This window comes from Vicia villosa, linkage group LG3, assembly GCF_029867415.1.
Source record: "Vicia villosa cultivar HV-30 ecotype Madison, WI linkage group LG3, Vvil1.0, whole genome shotgun sequence".
NCBI lineage: Eukaryota > Viridiplantae > Streptophyta > Magnoliopsida > Fabales > Fabaceae > Vicia > Vicia villosa.
Genome location: NC_081182.1, coordinates 210,556,355 through 210,575,124, shown reverse-complemented (window position 1 = coordinate 210,575,124; position 18,770 = coordinate 210,556,355). Strand labels below are relative to the sequence as shown.

Here is an 18,770-nt window from a genome sequence, read left to right as displayed (position 1 = left end):
CTTACTCATTTGGGACAGTTATTATCACTTGGTTGTATTTTAAGTGGATTTGATCATTGTTATACCAAGGAGGATGAAGATGAACATTATGTTCCTGAGTGAGTTAATCATTAAGCAAAAATTAAGACAATACAAAAAGCATTATTCAGCTAGTAATTTTACTGAGTTTAGGCATAGGGTACAAAGAACAACATTGATCATCACATCATTACAATCCTAGACTTAGACAAACATAATGTATGACAGATTATCAATAACGTTTCTTCCACCATTTTTATATATGACTTGCACACTGTGTGCCTTTATTAGAACTTCTGAAGGAGTTCCCCCGTAAGAGAAATTATTCATCAAGCTCTTCAATCTTGTTCACTCGGTCACACTTTTCCGTAGCAAGTGCAAGGTCAGACCCTACTTGTCCAACTAATCTTCAGATACCATCATTAATGATTAGTTCATACAATGCTCTTCCATATGGAATGTGAAAATGTGTCTGATTTCTGGATATCTTAATGGTGTCCTTCATATGGTTGAAATTTTTTTAGGAAGGTCGACCCTATAGTGGTGTGTTAAAAGAAACACAAACACTGTCATCGTGGGTCATGACATTCCTTACTGACATTCTAGGACGAAGTTTGGTTAAAGAGAAATTGAACCATATTTTAGGATATGGGTGGAGGTGTTCTGGATTATTTGGTTCATAAGGAATAGAGTCACCAAACACGAGTTTGAACAATTTTACCAACTTTAAGTCAGATTGAAAATCATTAATGGTGACTCCAGATGAGACACAACGTGTAGCTTTGACAATTGACGAGATGGTAACAACAATAGGGAGTTTGAAGATTTTGAAGAGGATGGTGATTTCATCATCACTGATTCTAGCAAATTTCCAGAATTCTTTTACCAATACTGGAAGAACAGGGCCTCAAAGCATTGTGTAGTAGTTTGACCAGTACTGGGTTTGAGAGTTCCATATCAATTCCATTGCATAATCCTTTAGAAACCCAAGATTTGAATCCTTTTCAGTGATGATTCCTAGATAGTTCACATCTCCTAGGGCATGGCATACATACTTTTGATAAAGATGAAGATGATTTTGATGGAGGATAGGAAGAATTTTGGTGTTGTTTTGCAAATGAAAGTGTTTTGATGAGTAGATTGTTTTAGATCTTATAATAGTATATGTACAAGATGACAAAGAGGTGTCAGTCAAGATATGAAAGGACACTGACACACGCTTAAGAGTCTAGTCTTTTCTTATTAACTTAGTGACCATGCAAGAGCAGGCAAAAGATACTGACATATGTTTAAGTGTTAGAGTCTGATTTTTGTTTGAATTAGATTTATTCAAGATACGGTTGTTTGAACAAGCATAGACAACTAAAAAATGAAAACAATAGTTAAAGCTAACTCAGAGTTATAATACATGCATGCATGATTGACACACGTTAGTTTGTTACACTTTTAACCCCTAAACATATCGCCCTTAGTTTTTTAATAACATATTTCTAAGATAGTTTTCTATTCCATCTTCTTCTATCTTCTCTTTGATAAGTTCCATGATTCCATCTTGATAGAAGATTTCTGACAGCACTCTCTCATATGGAATGTAGGACTTAGTTTTTAAAGGAATTAATAGTGATTCCAAGGATCTCAAACCCAGTTGCAAGAACAAAGGAGAAACAAGTAATAGAGATTTGGATATCAAATATGAAGGGTGAGATCGAGTTATCTTCATGGTTAAGATATGCATGTTTATAGAAATCTTTAACCAGATTCTTATAGATAGGCTTTTTGAGCAAGGAAAGATATCTAGTCCATTTTTGGAAGTATGTTATATATGAGAGGCTGCAAGCAAAGCTATTTTCAAGATATAGGATTTCGATTTGATTTTCTGTGACTATCTCAAGGAGATCTTCATTTCCTAAAAAGGTTAATGATGAGAAATAACACACATACACGGACTTAAACTATTAGGGCGATTGGGCCTAAAAATAGACAGGAGAGTTAATGAGATGATTTGGACCAATTTTCGAGAGTGAGAGAGAATGGGCTATGCATGAAGGATAGAGCTAATAGTAGAGTATGCGGCGATGTAATGTTTATCTAGGCATGCAACAGTGAGCTATATATATATATATATATATATATATATATATATACTTAATACCTTTATCACAAACACACTTTTAATCAGCAGAATCATAAAAGAAGAGGGTTTAGAAAGATCTGACCATTTTGAAGATACACCTTTCTTCCAGTTTTTATCTTCTCTCTTGAATTCGATGTGATGAGTTGAGCTGGACCAACTGGCTTGAGTCAGCTACACTTGTTTGATTTTTGAATGTTTTCTTTCAGCCTACATGTTCTTCCTTCTGATCCTTTGAGCATCCTTTTTCTTTTGGTCCACATGCTTGTCCTAAGATGTTTTGATAGTGTCTTTACAGTTTTGAGCAAGAATTCTTCATTGATATTTTTTTTTATCATGAAATGTTTTTCTCTTTATAGTTTCTGATAGCACTGATAGTATAAGTATGGATTTGATTTCTACTCAGTGTGGTTTTTCTTCTTCTGGATATCTCTACACAATTAAGTGTTTGATTGAAGAATCAATAACAGAGCCAAGCTCTGATACCAATTGAAGGTGGGGAAAAACTCAAGAAAAGGGGTTTAAATTTTGTTCTTCAATATTTATTTCCCTTACAATAAATCTTTTCTTTCTTCTAATATATCATCTTTTAGGATATGCTTTAGATAACATTGCGGAAGCATAATAATGCATAATCAACGAGACATACATTCATTTACTTTCTTTTCTTCCTCAGAACTTCTGACTTTGTTAAGCACAATTCTGAGTAAGGACCGTATGGAAATTCTGGGTTAAATGAAGGTTCAGAAAGTAAAAGACACATTCATTTTTATCTTGGTTCACCTTCTCAACAAGGCTACCTCCAGTCCACCCTCCTCAGGTGATTTTTCCTCTTTCCATAGAGGACTTAATCCACTATAATCAATCTTGATTACAACTGCACGAGCAACCTTCTTGTGACTAACCATCCGCATAAGCTACCAGTGAGTGAATAACCCTAGATGATGAATCATTAAGTGATCTCAACAAGATATAACATTCATTACCCTAGAAACTTCTGCACAAGCTACCCACAAGTGACTAACCCTAGGCAATGAAACATTCAGTGATATCAGCAAGATATAGCGTTCATTGATCTAGACACCTCCAATAGTCTAACTAGACCTCTTGGACATCTCAAGTGTCCTAATCACGAGGATACTCAAGGAACACCAAGTCAAATTAGAATTGTTCTTTTGGATATTACAAGTGTTCTTTTTATCAAGTGGATTTTCTCCTATTCTAAATGCATATTGTTTATGACACACTGACTAGAAGTCACTTATGGTGCCTAAGCAATTATCAGAAGATTCCTAAGGAATAACACAATACGAGCAACAAAACTTGTGTTTTTCATATTATTACAAGAATTAAAAATTATCTGGTAGTCTTCTTGGCTTTGTCTTCTGGTTGAGATTTTCTCTTATTTGTTTGATAAGTTGATTAAAAGCAACAACTCATATTTGGAATGCTTCTTTATTTTGATCTCCATTTTTATTCTTATGGAAGCGAATTAAGAGCAACAACTCTTGTGTTAATTTCTTCTTGTGCATTGATCTTTATCTTCTTCTTTGATATTGATCATGGAGCTTGTTACAACTAGTAACACATTAATGAACTTAAGTACACATGAAATCACTATAGAGCAACAACTCAATGTATTCAGTTTATGTAGTCATTTAATGTGAAGATTATTTGGACCAATCATGTATTTGTAAATCTCTCATTACTCCATTGGAGAATCATGCATAACATGCAAACTTTTCTATTTCTCTCTTAATATTTTCTTTTCATTGGCTGATGTTGTGTATTTTAAGATTATTTTTTTTCTCATTATACACTTCGTGTTTATCGCCTCTTACACTCTCATGCTTGCACACATACTTGTACTTTCAAGCTTTTACTCCTTATATAGAATTCGGGTACATTATCATTGGAGCATTACCGTTGAATTATATTTGAACATTGGATTTAATGCTTGGTATAGATTGAATCAGAAAATACCTATTTCTAAGGCGAATCTTATCTTTGGTGTTGATGACGTGTCTACTTCAATTTTCTTCTTCCAAGATAGTTGCTATTGGTGGTGTGTCTTATTTCACTCTTCCAAGATGTAGACCAAAATAGATGTCATAATTTTGTCTTTATTTTGAGTACCGTGATTTCTCACATGTGACTTAATTGGTGCAATTTACGATGTTCTTAGAAGTTTCTGATCACTAGGTCAGAACATCTTTTGTTGGCATTGCTTGTGAACGTTGATGATGCTTGTTCTTCCGAGGACGCTTATTTTTCTTTGTAATATCCAGCTTTGTTTCTTTGATGACTTATGATCTTCTGACTTTGATTTTTGAACTTGATTTCAATCAGAACATCCGATTATTTAACGATGTTCCATTTCTGTGATCTTCTTGTTGTTTTGAGACTTTATGCATCTGATATTTTGGATCTTTTGCATTCTTCAATTTTGAAGCCAGTTTCTGATACAGTCAATATGCTTATATCTGATGAATGTCGCATAAGGATTTTAGCTTAACATTTGCACACTCAATGAAATCATTAGTAATAAAATTTTTACTAAAAAATTATGTTTGTTATCATCAAAACCATATTCTGAACATAGATCCCATTCTTGTTCTAACAATTATCACTTGTACAAACTTGGGTGTTTTGAGCTCTAGGCAATTTCTGTGTCAAACAAACATCAAAACACCCTCCATACACCTCATAGAAGCCATAGCAATCCTTACATTAAGCCTGTAACCACAAAATCACTACTCTCCATTTTCACTTCAAAGCTTTGCACTAAGATTCGAGTAAAGCAATACATATTACTTTGAATCAACCTAAGCATCCAAACACATAATATGTCACCTATATAAGTTATCCAAACCATAAAATAGAATCTGTAACACCTCCATCAACATCCACCATTACTAATTGAAGCATTTGCAGCTTGACTCGGGTAGAGAGATTCAAACCATTTCAAAGGCTTGTGAGCTTTCAATTAGCATCCTTGAAGTCAAAGGAAGCTATCCAAATCACCAAATCAGTTCTGGAAGTGCTCTAAGACATCCCTCGATTTCCAATTTCAGAGGTAAGTTTTCAAACTCTAATTCTCTCATTCTTGTACCTATTTCAATAAAGCTCGATTCTATTTTGTTCAGTATCATGTGAGGAGTAAAAGCCCTCAATCCATTTCCATTTATTCATTGTATATATCATTTAATCTGATTTTGAAAAATTAGGGTTCATGTAGTTTTATTAGAAATTTGTAAGCTACAGTTTGAATAAATTTATGAATGATACATGGTTGAGTTCATGTTTAAATTTTGAACGTATTTGGTCTTTACATCATTGAGAATAAATGCCTAAGTCATGGATACGATTTTTCTGAATCTCTTTGAACCAAGGTTAAAGATGAAGTCCAACTGATTTTATAACACATTTTTATTATATATTTATGCGTGTACTTGTTTTGCACTTGAAGTGCTTTGGCTCAGTGGCTAAGTTTTGAGCTTGTGACATGAGGGGCATGGATTCAAACCTCCCTAGGGCCAAGCTAATATTTTATCACTTATTTCTTTTAGTTTTTTTCTTAACAACTTTAATATTTTATTAAAAATAGCATAATTAATTATTTTGACTTGATTTTCTATAATCTCTTTATTTATCTTGTCAATTTGGAGAATATATTTTGAAATCACAAAAATATTATTATTTAGCCATTTAAGAATTAAATCAAAAATAAGTCTCTTATGCCTTTTAAAGGTTTTAAGATCAATTTCTTATAATATTTTCACCAAGTAATTTGTACATATTTTAAGTGAACCACTTAGTGTAACATCCCGATTTTTATTAATATTTTTATTAATTATATTAGTAATTATATTATTTGGTGTTTTTAATAATTATTTGTTTAATTTAGTCATTACTGATGTTTATTGAAATTTTTGCGTTTTGGGATTATTTAGTCGGTATTAGTTCGGGATAGCGGATCAATATTTAATCGAAAATTTTAATATTTTTAGTATTAGAAATATTATTGAGTTAATATTTAGCGTTTTGGGAATTTTCCAAGTAATTAAGATTAGACCGGAAATATGAGACATTGAGTTATTAGAGGATTTTATCCGAATTTATTTTATTATATTGTTTTATTTTACTTGGTGTGTTAAATAATTATTTTATTGTTATGAGCTATAATAATTAATTGAATTAATTAATTTTGTGTATAATTGTGTTTATTGGGTTTAATGGGTTAATTAAGTTATTAGAGAGATATAATTAATTGGGTCTAAGTAGTAGAAATAAAATATGAAATTGATTTGTGGATTAAGCCCATTAAAAATGGAGATAGTAAGGAAAATAGGGTTTTAGAGGTTATAACTCATTTGGGGAAAAAGAAGAAAAAAAAAAGCTAGAGGAGAAAGAGGATAAGAGAAGAGGATTTGAGGAGAAACTAGAAGATTGAAGGAGATTGATTCAAGGTAAGCTGGAGAATCTTTATTATTAGGGGTTAGTATCATTAGATCAATGAGTAGATTAAAATGATTAGGTTTATTGTTGGTTGAAATTCATGAAATGTTATTCGAATTGTGTCATTGTTAATGGAAACTAGAATTTGATTTAGTAATAGGAGCTAGTTACTATTTAGAAATTGGAATGAGGTGTAATAATGAAAGAAAATAAAGAAAGAAAATCCTGTGCGTATTAAAAATGATATCAATGAGGTGTAATAATTGAATATTGTTTCTATTATGTGGATTGATATCAATGTGTTGTGAGTGTGGTGTACAATTTGATATATAATTCATAGAATTGAATTATTGTTGGTATGCGGTAAGTTAAGATTGACGAGATAATCTTAATTGCATAGTTGATTGGTAATTGTACATTCACTCATGGCATAGTCGGCTTCATTGTGGAAGCGGTGAAACTGTGGGTTCACATGGATGGTGATCCTTGAATGGAAATGGACGTAGAACACGTTGATCCTTAATTGGAAACATGCATGGTGGCTTTGATCTTGTCCGGTTCAAAAGCGTGGCTTGGATTCTAGATATTGAATCGGAAAACGGTGAAACGTTGGGTTCACATTACGGTAGTGTCACATATCTTGCATTGAGTCACATTAGAGTTATGCGATAATTGAATATGTGAAATTGATGTACTTGTGATATGTGTATGAGTTTGATAATTGAGATGGGTGATGTTTGGATACATACTTGGTTAAATGTGTGAATATGTGATAATTATGGTTATGTGCATAATTGGAAATATAGTATTGAAATTGGAATATATACTCGTTATACTTGTTAAATGCTTAATATATGTGAATATATTGATTAGTATTATTTTACAAGATTAAGCATGGTGTAATTAATTCCTATAATTGTTGATTTTAACCATTGTATCTTTTTGTACTTTCTTCATAATGATTCGTATTCTCACCCTTCTGTTTTAATGTTGCCCTCGTTTGGCGACATGCAGGTTCTGGCGTTTATTAGCTCTTGCGAGACTTAGCTGGAGTTTGTTTTGTGTTTGTTGGAGATTAGGTAGTGAGTCGATGCTCTGGTCATGTAACACTAAGTAGACTAGGCATGTTGAACTCATGTTTTATTTGTTTATGTATTATGTTATGACTTGTGAATTTGTTTATTGTTTACTTGTTTTTCGGGAGGCTTTTAAGCCAAATATTATGATTATGGTTTATTTTATGTTGAGATACTTATTGAGATATGATCATGGTATGGGACATGAATCATTTTATGAAATACATGAGTATTTTTAGTACATTCCGCTGTGAATGCATATTCTGTATGAATTGTAACTAAATATTTAGGTGTTATTTGGAATGACTAGGTGTATTGTATATTTTGGATAAATGCTGTCGGTTTTTAAAAGTTTTTAGTTTTTGAAAATGTCGATGTGACGCCCTTTTGAATTATATGCATGTTTATTCTCTAATTATATGCTTATTTATTTTGGGTTATAAAAGGGGTGTTACATTAGTGGTATCAGAGCCTGGTTGACCAGTTGGTCAAGGTTATTAATGTCTTTTATCCCGCTGTATTAGATTTGTGTATCTGACAAGATCGATACCGTTTTGTCTGGTTTGGTTGTTGGATGTCTTAGGACAATGGCTGCAGGAAGGAATGGTAACATTAATGTTGAGGCAGTGATGAGGTGGACTCGTGCGATTGGACAAGCGCCACTCGAGAGTGCCGATTATAGAGGAAAGGATGAGTTCCGTGCTTTTGGAGATTTCCGAAGGTGCAATCCACCAATCTTTGAAGGAGAGTATGGACCGGACAAAGCACAAGCATGGATGAGAGAAATTGAGAAGATCTTTCAAGTCGTGAGTTTCATTGATGTACAGAAAGTATGGTTTGGTACTCACATGCTGGCGAAAGGAGATGACGATTGGTGGAGTAATACTGTGCGGAGATTTGAAAGAGAAGGTATTGAAGTTACTTGGACTCTTTTTTGTGATGCATTTTTGGAAAACTATTTTCCAGAAGATGTGCGTGAAAAGAAAGAAATGAGGTTTCTAAAGTTGAAGCGAGGAAGAGGAAATCTAGCGGGAAACCAAATGATGACAAGAGAGAACAATATGATTTTGGCAAGAAGCTAAGTGGGGGAGGAACTTCTACTACATTTAAGTGTTTCAGATGTGGTATTGAAGGTCATCGTGTCGTTGATTATGATAGGACACTTGTGACATGTTTCAAGTGCAACAAGATTGGTCACAAAGCACACAAGTGTAGAATTGGTTCGTGTATGATTTGTTACAATTGTGGTGGCGACTCTATTAAAAGATATGAGTTAAGTCAATCAATGACTATAGTCTCAAAAAGTTCACCGCTACACTTCATAATTTACATCATATTATTAAATCCTAGCCGTTTAAAAAAAATTGTATTTTTATTTATATTTACATCATATAAAGAAAATTATTAAACTTTAACTTTTCTTTCACATTTAAAAAATATATACTCATGAGTAAATGTAGATTTTTGAAAATTCATAGATATCCTGTCAGATTAATACCCACACGAATAAAGAGTGAATACAAATATTAAAATTATGCAATAAATAAGATAACAAAATATAGTACACGTTCATGAATACCATTTACCATCTCGAATACTTAGGTTTAACTTATACTGTTATACATAAAAATGTTGTCTTTATAACTCTACATTATTCATATAAATAACTTAAAGACAGTTAAACAAATTTTCTAAAAACACATGTCTACTTTCTATCACCAAAGAGGATGAAAAGATTCTTAAAAATAAGGTTTAAAGATTATAAAGTATTTTGTTACCTCTTTTCTAAATATACTTAAGAGGCATTTATTAAGTGTGCAAAAGGGAAATAAAATATATTATGTGTTTTAGTACTACAAATATTTAAGAATTTTTAGCATTGCTTTAATATTCTCAATTCATTTGTAAAATTAAAAGATAAAAATATATGGCTAAAATTCTCAAATTTCTTTATGCTATAGTTTTGTTTTTCTCCCTATTCTTTCTTTTAGCGGCTAGCTGTAAATCATTGTTTTCCCTTCCAAAAACTATTTTTTATTTTGTAGTTCTTACATAATCTTTTATCATACTTTATTAATATCGTTTATTCAATTTTTTATTACAGTTCCATGTGAAACTGATGAAGATTGTAGAAAGGTGTATAGCGGGGAGAAGTTTGAAGCCCAAGTCACGTGCGTTCACAGAACCTGTTATTTCGTTATGGTCTTATAAGGAATATTATCTTATGGTAGAATATTTCATAAGCTACCATTAAGGTTTTATGTTTCCAACCAAGAATTGTAACTTTATATATTTTTGAAATTATGAGTTTTTCTCCAGAATATCGATAATAAAATGAAAACGATAATAAAACTTACTATAATGTAATTCTTTTTCATATCTTATTAACTATAGATGTATAATGTTACCTTCAAGTTCTCCATATAAACTCAATAAATGTAAGTTATAATTAAATAAATTCTTTATGTGTTGCAATTCAATTATTTTAAAAATAATTAATTTAATTATTGATATGTTATAAAATATAGGAATATGAAAAAATTTAATTTTTAATATTATTTAAGATGAGTATTTTTAAAAAAACAAGAGAAATTATATTTGTGTAATTTATAAATTTGATGGATGTTAATAAATTTGTTATTTCGTCATATACAATTTAATAACACTTTTTCTATAGTGCAATCGACCAACTATCCTATGACGATGCGGTTTGACATTTTGACAGTTTATTAAACCTTCAAGATTGCCTTGCATATATATCAAATGACTTTCCTTGCATATTTATCAATTGATTGGTGCATGATCTCGTCACGCTCCAAATTTTGACCAGACAATTTTTTTCTTGTTCTTGATCCTCCACGTCATTCTATTTTACATGACATTGCATAGTGACAAGTTCATGCATTAGGGTTTAGGATTCCATTGGCACATCGCCATACTAGTTGCTTGAGTGATTGCATTGATACCCATTCATCAATTAGTTCTTTGTCCAAACTTGCTTGTTTTTACATGATATCTATAGGAAGTCATTGATTCGTTGATTACATTTGGTCATCTGATTAGGAATTAACATGAGCTCTTTATTCTATTAACCCAATGTCATGTGAGAATCCATTTACACATCAGTCAACCATACATAAGACAATCGATTGATTATAAATGTTTGGAATGTGTTTGCATGGATTGAACAATCACAAAGAGATTTAGGGTACAAGTCATTTGAATCATTAATCTCGTACTTCATTTTGTAAACCCTACTTTCTCCGTTATTTATTTATAAAAATATTTATAAACTAAGTTAGAAAAAATTAGTAAAGCAAGATGTGACATCCCTTAAAACTCACGACATAAAATCATTTCATAAAACATCTCGATACAAAATGATGCAGCACAATACGAAATTAAAGTTAATTCATGGCACTCAGGCCTTAACACAACAAATTCCACCTCATTGTAGTCCAATGTTAAAATCAAAATGTGATACGTAACAATATCAAATTAAAGTGAAACATAAAAAATTCCCGTCTCCCCAATTTTAAGTATTAGAGCAACTTCTAAGACTCGATCAAATAGCAATATAAGAATCAGGAACTACTTAGGTACCTGATCCTCTGTACTCCCCAAGGAGCACAGACACAACAACAGAAAAATGGGTGAGAAATCATTCAAATAATTAAATGGTGTAAGTCACATGCTAAGGAGTATTATTCACTAACAAACCACCATGATAACGATTCTCATTACACGAAAACAACATCATAATATAATGCACCTTCACTATACACAATCCATATTTTATTAATGTCTAAAATGCGACTCAACCATCACGACTCTATGCATGCGGTACTAATACAACCAAATAAGGTTCGTTCATACAAACCGGATTCCCTTTGGAATCCGGCTTATCCATGTGCGTTCCCTTGAACTACGACTTATCTCCATTCAACTCCCACTGGAGTGCGAATGAAACTAGGCACCCATCATCGATTCCCACCTAGTTTCATCTTCACAAAACACGACATGATGATGCATGACATACAAATATGCATAATACAATATAATATTCTATGTAACACGATCCACATTGATCACCCGTGATCGACATACGCACCGTAATTCTCTCTCAGAATTACATCATTCACACAGGAGTATACACACAATTTAAGAACTCCACGACATTGATGTAAAAGCCCCATTTTAACCCATAGATCACGTAAAACTCATATTTCTCACTTGTTTATAACCAATCCACATTTCTCCCCAATTATCTAAGTCATTCTTATCCTCCGAAATCATTAGAATTTACATTGCATGCAAAATCGGGAAAGAAATCATGAAAGTATGAAATTGTAGTACAAGCAGGCCCATACGCGTATCACATCGCCCCATACGCGCAAGGCCTTTGTTGAACCAAACCCTCATACGCTTATCATACACGTACGACCAAGGAAGGATTTCTCAACAGTGTCCTCACCTAAAAGGCATACGCGTATTACTCCTTCCATTACGTGTACGATGCAGCTTCCTGTAGCCAGGAAACATTGAGACTGAAGCTATTGGATTGACCCGACTCATATTTTAGTGAAAGTCGCCACCGTGCTTTGTTGTTTCCATAGGAAATGGGAAAAGAGCGAAATAAAACCCAAATAAGTTTTTAATCAAACACTAATAAAAACAAATCAGAGATCTTAGGTACGGGGGTTGATTTTGAGAGGGGAAGGTGTTAGCACCCCTCATATTCTGTGGTACTCCACATGAAAGTTTTTGTAAATTTGTGTGAAAAGAGTCATGTGCAAAAGAAAGTTTGTGTATGGTTTTAAAATTATGCTCGGCAAGACGTAGCATCTTGTGCCTACATACCACATAAGTACAATGGAGAATTCAGGGCATTTGTAGTTCCTCTCATGAGGAAAATAAAGGTTTGGTTAAAAATTGGATAGACACTTTGTCATCATAGGAGAGAAAATTCAGATAATTATTCTTGAACATGAGAACAAATGGATTATTTGCATCACAAATGAAAGAAGGGCAACTTGGATAAAAATCAACAAGTATGCCACTAACTCTTTCATGTGGGAAAGAATCAATCATATCAATCAATATCAAGATATTCGGGAATTACATCTCCACCATAATGATTACTCATGCCTAAACTTTAGAAAAACTATCTTTAAAAGAAAAGCAACCAAGGGCAAAAGTTTTTGAAAGAAAGTTTGATCAAAAAAGTTTAAAAGTTTGCAAACATAAAAAAGATTTTAAAAAGGAGATATAAAATTTTGAAAATTTAAGAAAGGGACAAAAGATGAAGGGACTATCCTAAAGCACAAAATAAAAGATAAGGTAAAGAAAGGTCTAATGAACAAGAAGGCAAAATTTTGACATAAAGAAGTCAATAAATAGTTCTCATCCTTTGGATTAGCAAACTGAGCAAGTATAATACCAAGTATCAGATAAAATAATCCTTAGATGAATTATGAATCAAGCAAAGTCTTTATTTTATCTCAAAGCTTCAATGAGCCATATGAACTTTTTTTAGTTCGACATAACATCTTCACGTGAATAACTTGCAAACCAATGCTTTGGAATAAACTTCAAGAACTTAAGATAAAACATTGACCAGAGTAACAACTATATATAGAGGAATTCTCAATCACAATGCATTGGAGTAATCCCCAAGGACTTCAGATAAAATATAGAAACTCAAAACAATTTGCACACAGAGAAAATCAAACCAATGCCTTGGAAGGTCCCAATCCAATAGTCCATCCTCCAAGCATAGTGTATAGTAACCAAAGTACAAGTCTTCATTAAGTTTTTATGGTTTAGTATTTATTAATGTATTAAGCACAAAAGTAAAGTCTAAATGGAAAAATGGAAAATACAAGCATAATTAAACATATGTCCAAAATGACAAACAGAAAATTAACATAATCATAAACATGATAATGAATGATAGATGGTAAAATAAAGCATGAGATACTAAGAAGCATAAAAGATAAGGTTAGGAGTTAGAATTTAATGGTTAAAAATAATGATCAATGATGATTGAATAATGAACTTAGGCCAAATTTAATGAAAACTCATTAGAGGATTGATAAAATCAAAGCCTCCTAGCAACAAGTTTCATAGATTTTGAACCAATTGTCAAATAGGTTTGTTTAGTCTCGTTCTATCAACTATTATTTGTGTTTGTGATACAAAAAATGAATAAAGGGAATTGGATGACCGAAGATTACTGAATGGAGTATATAAGTCTTAGTAATGATCTTCTTACTAAAGGACTAACGACAATTGTGATAAACATGATTCAGTTGTGCAAGCAAGGTTTGAAGGTGAATGTCATCAAGGAATAATAGTTTATCTCTAATGAGATATATGAAGTTCTTATGAAGATTTAAAAAGAATTCTATTTGTGGCCACCACAAGTATTTAATTGCTTATGGTTAGAACAAGCTTTGGTTCTGCAATACGTCTTTGAGTTTTGATGATAATAATGTGTATGAACAATTTTTCCATACTAACGTTTATTATTGTTAAGTACTTAACAAACAGTTTTAATTCTGATGAGAAGGCGTGGCAAAAACATCATAAGCCATCAGGTTATATTTTTGCGCTACAAGGTTCTGCCGAACAGTAGAAATAACTTTAGAAGCAGAAGCATCTAAAGTAATCACTCTGATAGAAGTTCTAAATAAAACAGTTCTGAGGACCAAGTGCTGAAAGACTTTGAAGACGTGGTTAAGAAGACTTTGAAGACTTGAAGTTTTAAAGACTCAAGTTTCTAAAGACAAAAGGATTCTGAAGACCAAGTGCTGAAGGCTCTGAAGACGCGGTTTTGAAGACTGTGAAGACTTGAAGTTCTGAAGAATTCAAAGTTTATTCTTTTTCTTTCAACTTATGTCGTAAGCCTCTAAAGTTCAAGAAGAAAAAATTAACCTTATACTGTAGAACAAAAGTACAAGGTACCTGCGAATGTTTCGCTTCACTCAAGAAAAGGAAGGACGTTGCGTACTATCTTGTCTCCCACTACAAGTAAGCCACCAACAATCTGTAAGATTCAGAATTTTCCCTCAAACGGTTATATTATTTTATTGGCTATAAAAGGGCTTGAAGACTCAAAGAAGAAGCGAACCTCAACGACCACACTCACTCTGTATAGATTTTTAATAGCTTGATTCTTCTTTTAGTCCAAGATTTAAAAAAGAAAGTTTACATCCTGCTTGTGTAGAAGCATTTACACTGTAAATAAATTGTGATCAAAGGTTTTTCTAATCGTTTCTTAAGAGACCGAGTGAAGGTCAGATGTCTCAAGAAGTCTAGGACTATAAAGTCTTAGAGGTTGTTAGTCACAAGCGGTTGCCTTCGCAGGTTGTTAGTCACAGGGGTTGTGTAACGCCCGTTTTTAGTTTAATTATTTATTTTACTGTGTGTTGTGTGATTTATGTGTTAGTTATGTGATTAGTTGGCTTTATGTTATTTAATGAGAATTAATAGTAATGGCATGATTATACTATTAGCTATCCGGCCTAACTTAGTGTTAGTGTTAGAAAGTGAGAGGTTCTAATTAGAGCCCATTAGTAATAATGAGTTAGTAAGCTAAACAAAACAAGGGAATTTGAGAAAATAGAAAATTAGAAGATCATTTGATGAAAGAAGAGAAAGAAGAGAAAAGGAATAGAGCTAGGGAAAAACCCCATTGAAACTAAAGTTGTCTTCAGTACAAACCAAGGTAAGGATGGGATTCTTTCATTATAAGGGTTTGTATGATGATAGGTTATAATGGAGATTTGATTCTATGCTTTAATATCCACGGTTGTGTAGAAATTGCAATTTTTATGATGTTGATGAATGTTGAAATTGATGTATGATTTGTTGTGCAATTGATGCAATTGGTGTGTGTGTTTGAATAGTTACATGATGCTGATGTTATACTTGAAAAATTAGGACCTATACTTATTTTCCAGTATGTGAAAGTTGGGTTTTTGAGGTTTTAAGAGGTAAAAATCGTAACAGCAAAGTTGCAGTTTTATTGCCTCTGCAACACTGGTTAAATTGTTACCACAAGTTATTTTGGAATTACTGGCTACTGGTTCACTCGGTAACCCGTTACCATAACTTGGTAACCGGTTACCACTGAAAGTGAAAGTTTTTAAAAAAACTTTGAAATATCATAACCTTTGACTCGAGTGTCTATTTGACGCACCGTTTGAACATCTGTAAAGCTGAAATCAATGTCTATCTAATGAGAATGATTGGATTGACTTTTGAAAACTTTTCTTGAATTTTATTTTCCCCATTTGGTGATGGATCGTAAAGTTGATTAATGGTGTATATTTATGTATCATAAAGACGTGATTGAGAAGTGACGAATTACTCTAGTAGTAATAAATTTGACGTTGCCATTGAGATATTGGCATTAAGTCGATGTTGTTTGAGACGAAGTTGTTGTGTATTGTGAATGTTGTATTTTGTGGATGTGCATCATTGAGTCGCATCCATTGCATAGTTTGAGACAGCCTGAAAATGGCAACCATGATGATGGCCTTGAATTGCTATGTGACGATGGCCCAAGAGGCATATGTTTAAGACAGGAGTTTTACTCCAAAGGGTACCACATGCATATGCATAATGTTAAGTTGCATTTTGAATTGTTGTGAATATGAAGTGAATTATATTATGTGTTAATGAGATAATTGCAATTTGAATACGATGTTATGATTAATTAATAACATTGTTGTTGTGATGCAAGTGCTTAAGCTGAGAAGTGGTGAATTGTGTATGATCTTATCTTTGCTATAAGTATTATCATACGCTCCTTTATACTGTTTGATATCTCACCCCTTCTGTATGAATGTTACCCTTTGTTGGTAACATGCAGGTATCGATGAGGAGTAATCGTTGTCTTTAGTAGCTCGAATTGGTTTCTTTTGGTCTGATGCATAGCACTTGGGGGGTTTGATGCTTGTTTTCTTTTGTTATGTTTATGTTGGATTATGATGTTGTCTTATAATTAAGTTTGTGTCTTGTATTTTCATGTTGGACCAAGATGCTCTTATTTGATGTTTATGAGTTTATGAATTCTGCTGCATTGTTTACCAAAGTTGAAGTGGTTATGAATTCTCCCTTTTGTATATATGCTATGTATCTGTTTAATGAGATTTTATATGAATTGTTTTGTTTAAGTTGATAATGTGATGCCCCAAGTATGTTGTTTTGATATTTTTGCACTTTGATTTCGTTATTAAACTGTTTGGTAGATTTGGGGTGTTACATTAGGGGTATCAGAGCAGTTCAGTTCGTCCGGCCAAGTGTCGTGTCGTATTGTGGTCTAACAATCGAGTATTGTTATTTAGTTCTATTTGCTTTTGTGTTGTAGTGACGAGTTGAGATGGTTGGGAGGAACGATGCTGCAATTGTTGCTGCGTTGGAGGCTATGGCTCAGGTTTTGGAACATCAGCCAAACGTGGGTGAGAATGATGCGTCTCGCAATTTGGCTACCTTCCAAAGAGAAAATCCACCTGTCTTCAAGGGTACTCATGATCCTGATAGTGCATTGACATGGCTAAATGAGATTGAGAGAATCTTCCGTGTGATGGATTGTACTCCAGATCAGAAGGTTTGATACGGGACTCATATGCTAGCAGTCGAGGATGATGAATGGTGGCTAGAGACTCGTTGGAGGCTAATGGTGAGGATATCACTTAGGTTGTGTTCTGTAGGGAGTTCTTGAGGAAGTACTTTCCTGAGGATGTTCATGGCAAGAAGGAAATCGAGTTCCTTGTGTTGAGACAAGGGAATAAGTTAGTTATTGAGTATGCTGCTAAGTTTAGAGAGTTGGCTAAGTTCGATCACCATTATGTTGGACCAACGGGTGAGTTTTTGATTGATAGTTGTCGAATCTATGAGGAGGACAACAATGTTCATTATCAGGTTATTAGTCAGAAGGGAGGAAAGAGTTAACAAGGTCGTGGCAAGCCTTGTGATGCTCCAGTTGGCAAGGGTAATCAGAAAGTTGTTGAGGGCAAGAGAACTAGTGGGGGAGATGTTCCTGCTGGTATTGTGTGCTTCAAATATGGAAAAGCTGGTCATAAGAGCATGGTGTGTACTATTGAAGCGAAGAGGTGTTTCCGTTGTGGGAAGTTTGGACATGTGGCGTCTGAGTGCCAGCATAAAGAGATGGTGTGTTTGAACTGTTGTGAAGAGGGGCACATTGGAAGTAAGTGTCAGAAACCCAAGAAGGAACAAGCTCGTGGGAAGGTGTTCGCCCTATTGGGAACTCAGACCACTAGTAAGGATGTACTCATCAGAGGTACTTGTTTCATTAATAGCACTCCTTTAATTACTATTATTGATATTGGTGCTACTCATTACTTTATCTCTGCTGATTGTGTTGAGAGATCGGGTCTGAAGTTGTCTTTTATGAATGGAGAGATAGTCGTCGACACTCTAGCTAAGGGATCAGTGACTACTTCTCTTGCGTGTTTAAAGTGTCCCATGTCGATTTTCGACAGAGACTTTGTTGTTGATTTTGTTTGCTTTCCATTAAGACCATTGAATGTGAACTTAGGTATGAACTGGTTAGAGTATAACCATGTTCATATTAATTGTTATGATAAGTCGGTGAGGGTCTCTACTGCTGAAAGAGAAGATGTTAAATTGTTGTCTGCCAGACAGTTGCGCCAGCTGATGAAAGAAGATGTTCAAGTATTCGCGTTGGTGGCATCATTGTCTATTGAGAATCAAGCTATAATATACGAGTTGCAAGTGGTGCGAGAATTTCCTGAAGTTTTCCCTGATGAAATTTCTAATGTACCGCCAGAGAGAGAAGTTGAATTTTCTATTGATCTTGTGCATGGTACTAGACCTGTGTCTATGGCACCGTAGAGGATGTCCGCATCAGAATTGTCGGAATTAAAGAAGCAACTGGAAGAGTTTCTTGAGAAGAAGTTTTTCAGACCAAGTGGGGAGCCGTGGGGAGCTCTAGTGTTGTTAGTAAAGAAGAAATTTGGAAGTATGAGACTTTGTATTGATTATAGGTAGTTGAATAAGGTAACGATCAAGAACAAGTACCCACTTCCAATAATAGA

At 33.5% G+C, this 18,770-nt stretch overlaps 1 protein-coding gene and 1 long non-coding RNA gene across 2 annotated transcripts; both read left to right on the top strand.

The window, feature by feature from the left end:
• The first annotated feature begins 9,546 nt into the window (after positions 1–9,546).
• Positions 9,547–10,045, top strand: LOC131657263 (uncharacterized). The gene is made up of 2 exons (XR_009300570.1): positions 9,547–9,683; positions 9,788–10,045. It is a non-coding gene; the product is annotated as an uncharacterized LOC131657263 (long non-coding RNA).
• A 7,026-nt stretch (positions 10,046–17,071) lies between these two features.
• LOC131659855 (uncharacterized) lies at positions 17,072–18,567 on the top strand. The gene is made up of 4 exons (XM_058928979.1): positions 17,072–17,299; positions 17,389–17,554; positions 17,675–17,992; positions 18,251–18,567. Exons 1-4 carry the CDS (start codon positions 17,072–17,074, stop codon positions 18,565–18,567), a joined length of 1,029 nt encoding a protein of 342 aa, XP_058784962.1.
• The last annotated feature ends 203 nt before the right edge of the window (positions 18,568–18,770 follow it).

What these genes read in the sequence shown, in the direction of transcription:
- LOC131659855 (XM_058928979.1), top strand. Translation starts at nt 17,072, where the DNA reads ATGGTTGGGAGGAACGATGCTGCAATTGTTGCTGCGTTGGAGGCTATG. An exon ending in CCATTATGTTGGACCAACGG is followed by an intron (nt 17,555 to 17,674) that starts GTGAGTTTTTGA and finishes GTGATGCTCCAG; the next exon opens with TTGGCAAGGGTAATCAGAAA. An exon ending in TAAGGATGTACTCATCAGAG is followed by an intron (nt 17,993 to 18,250) that starts GTACTTGTTTCA and finishes ATGTGAACTTAG; the next exon opens with GTATGAACTGGTTAGAGTAT.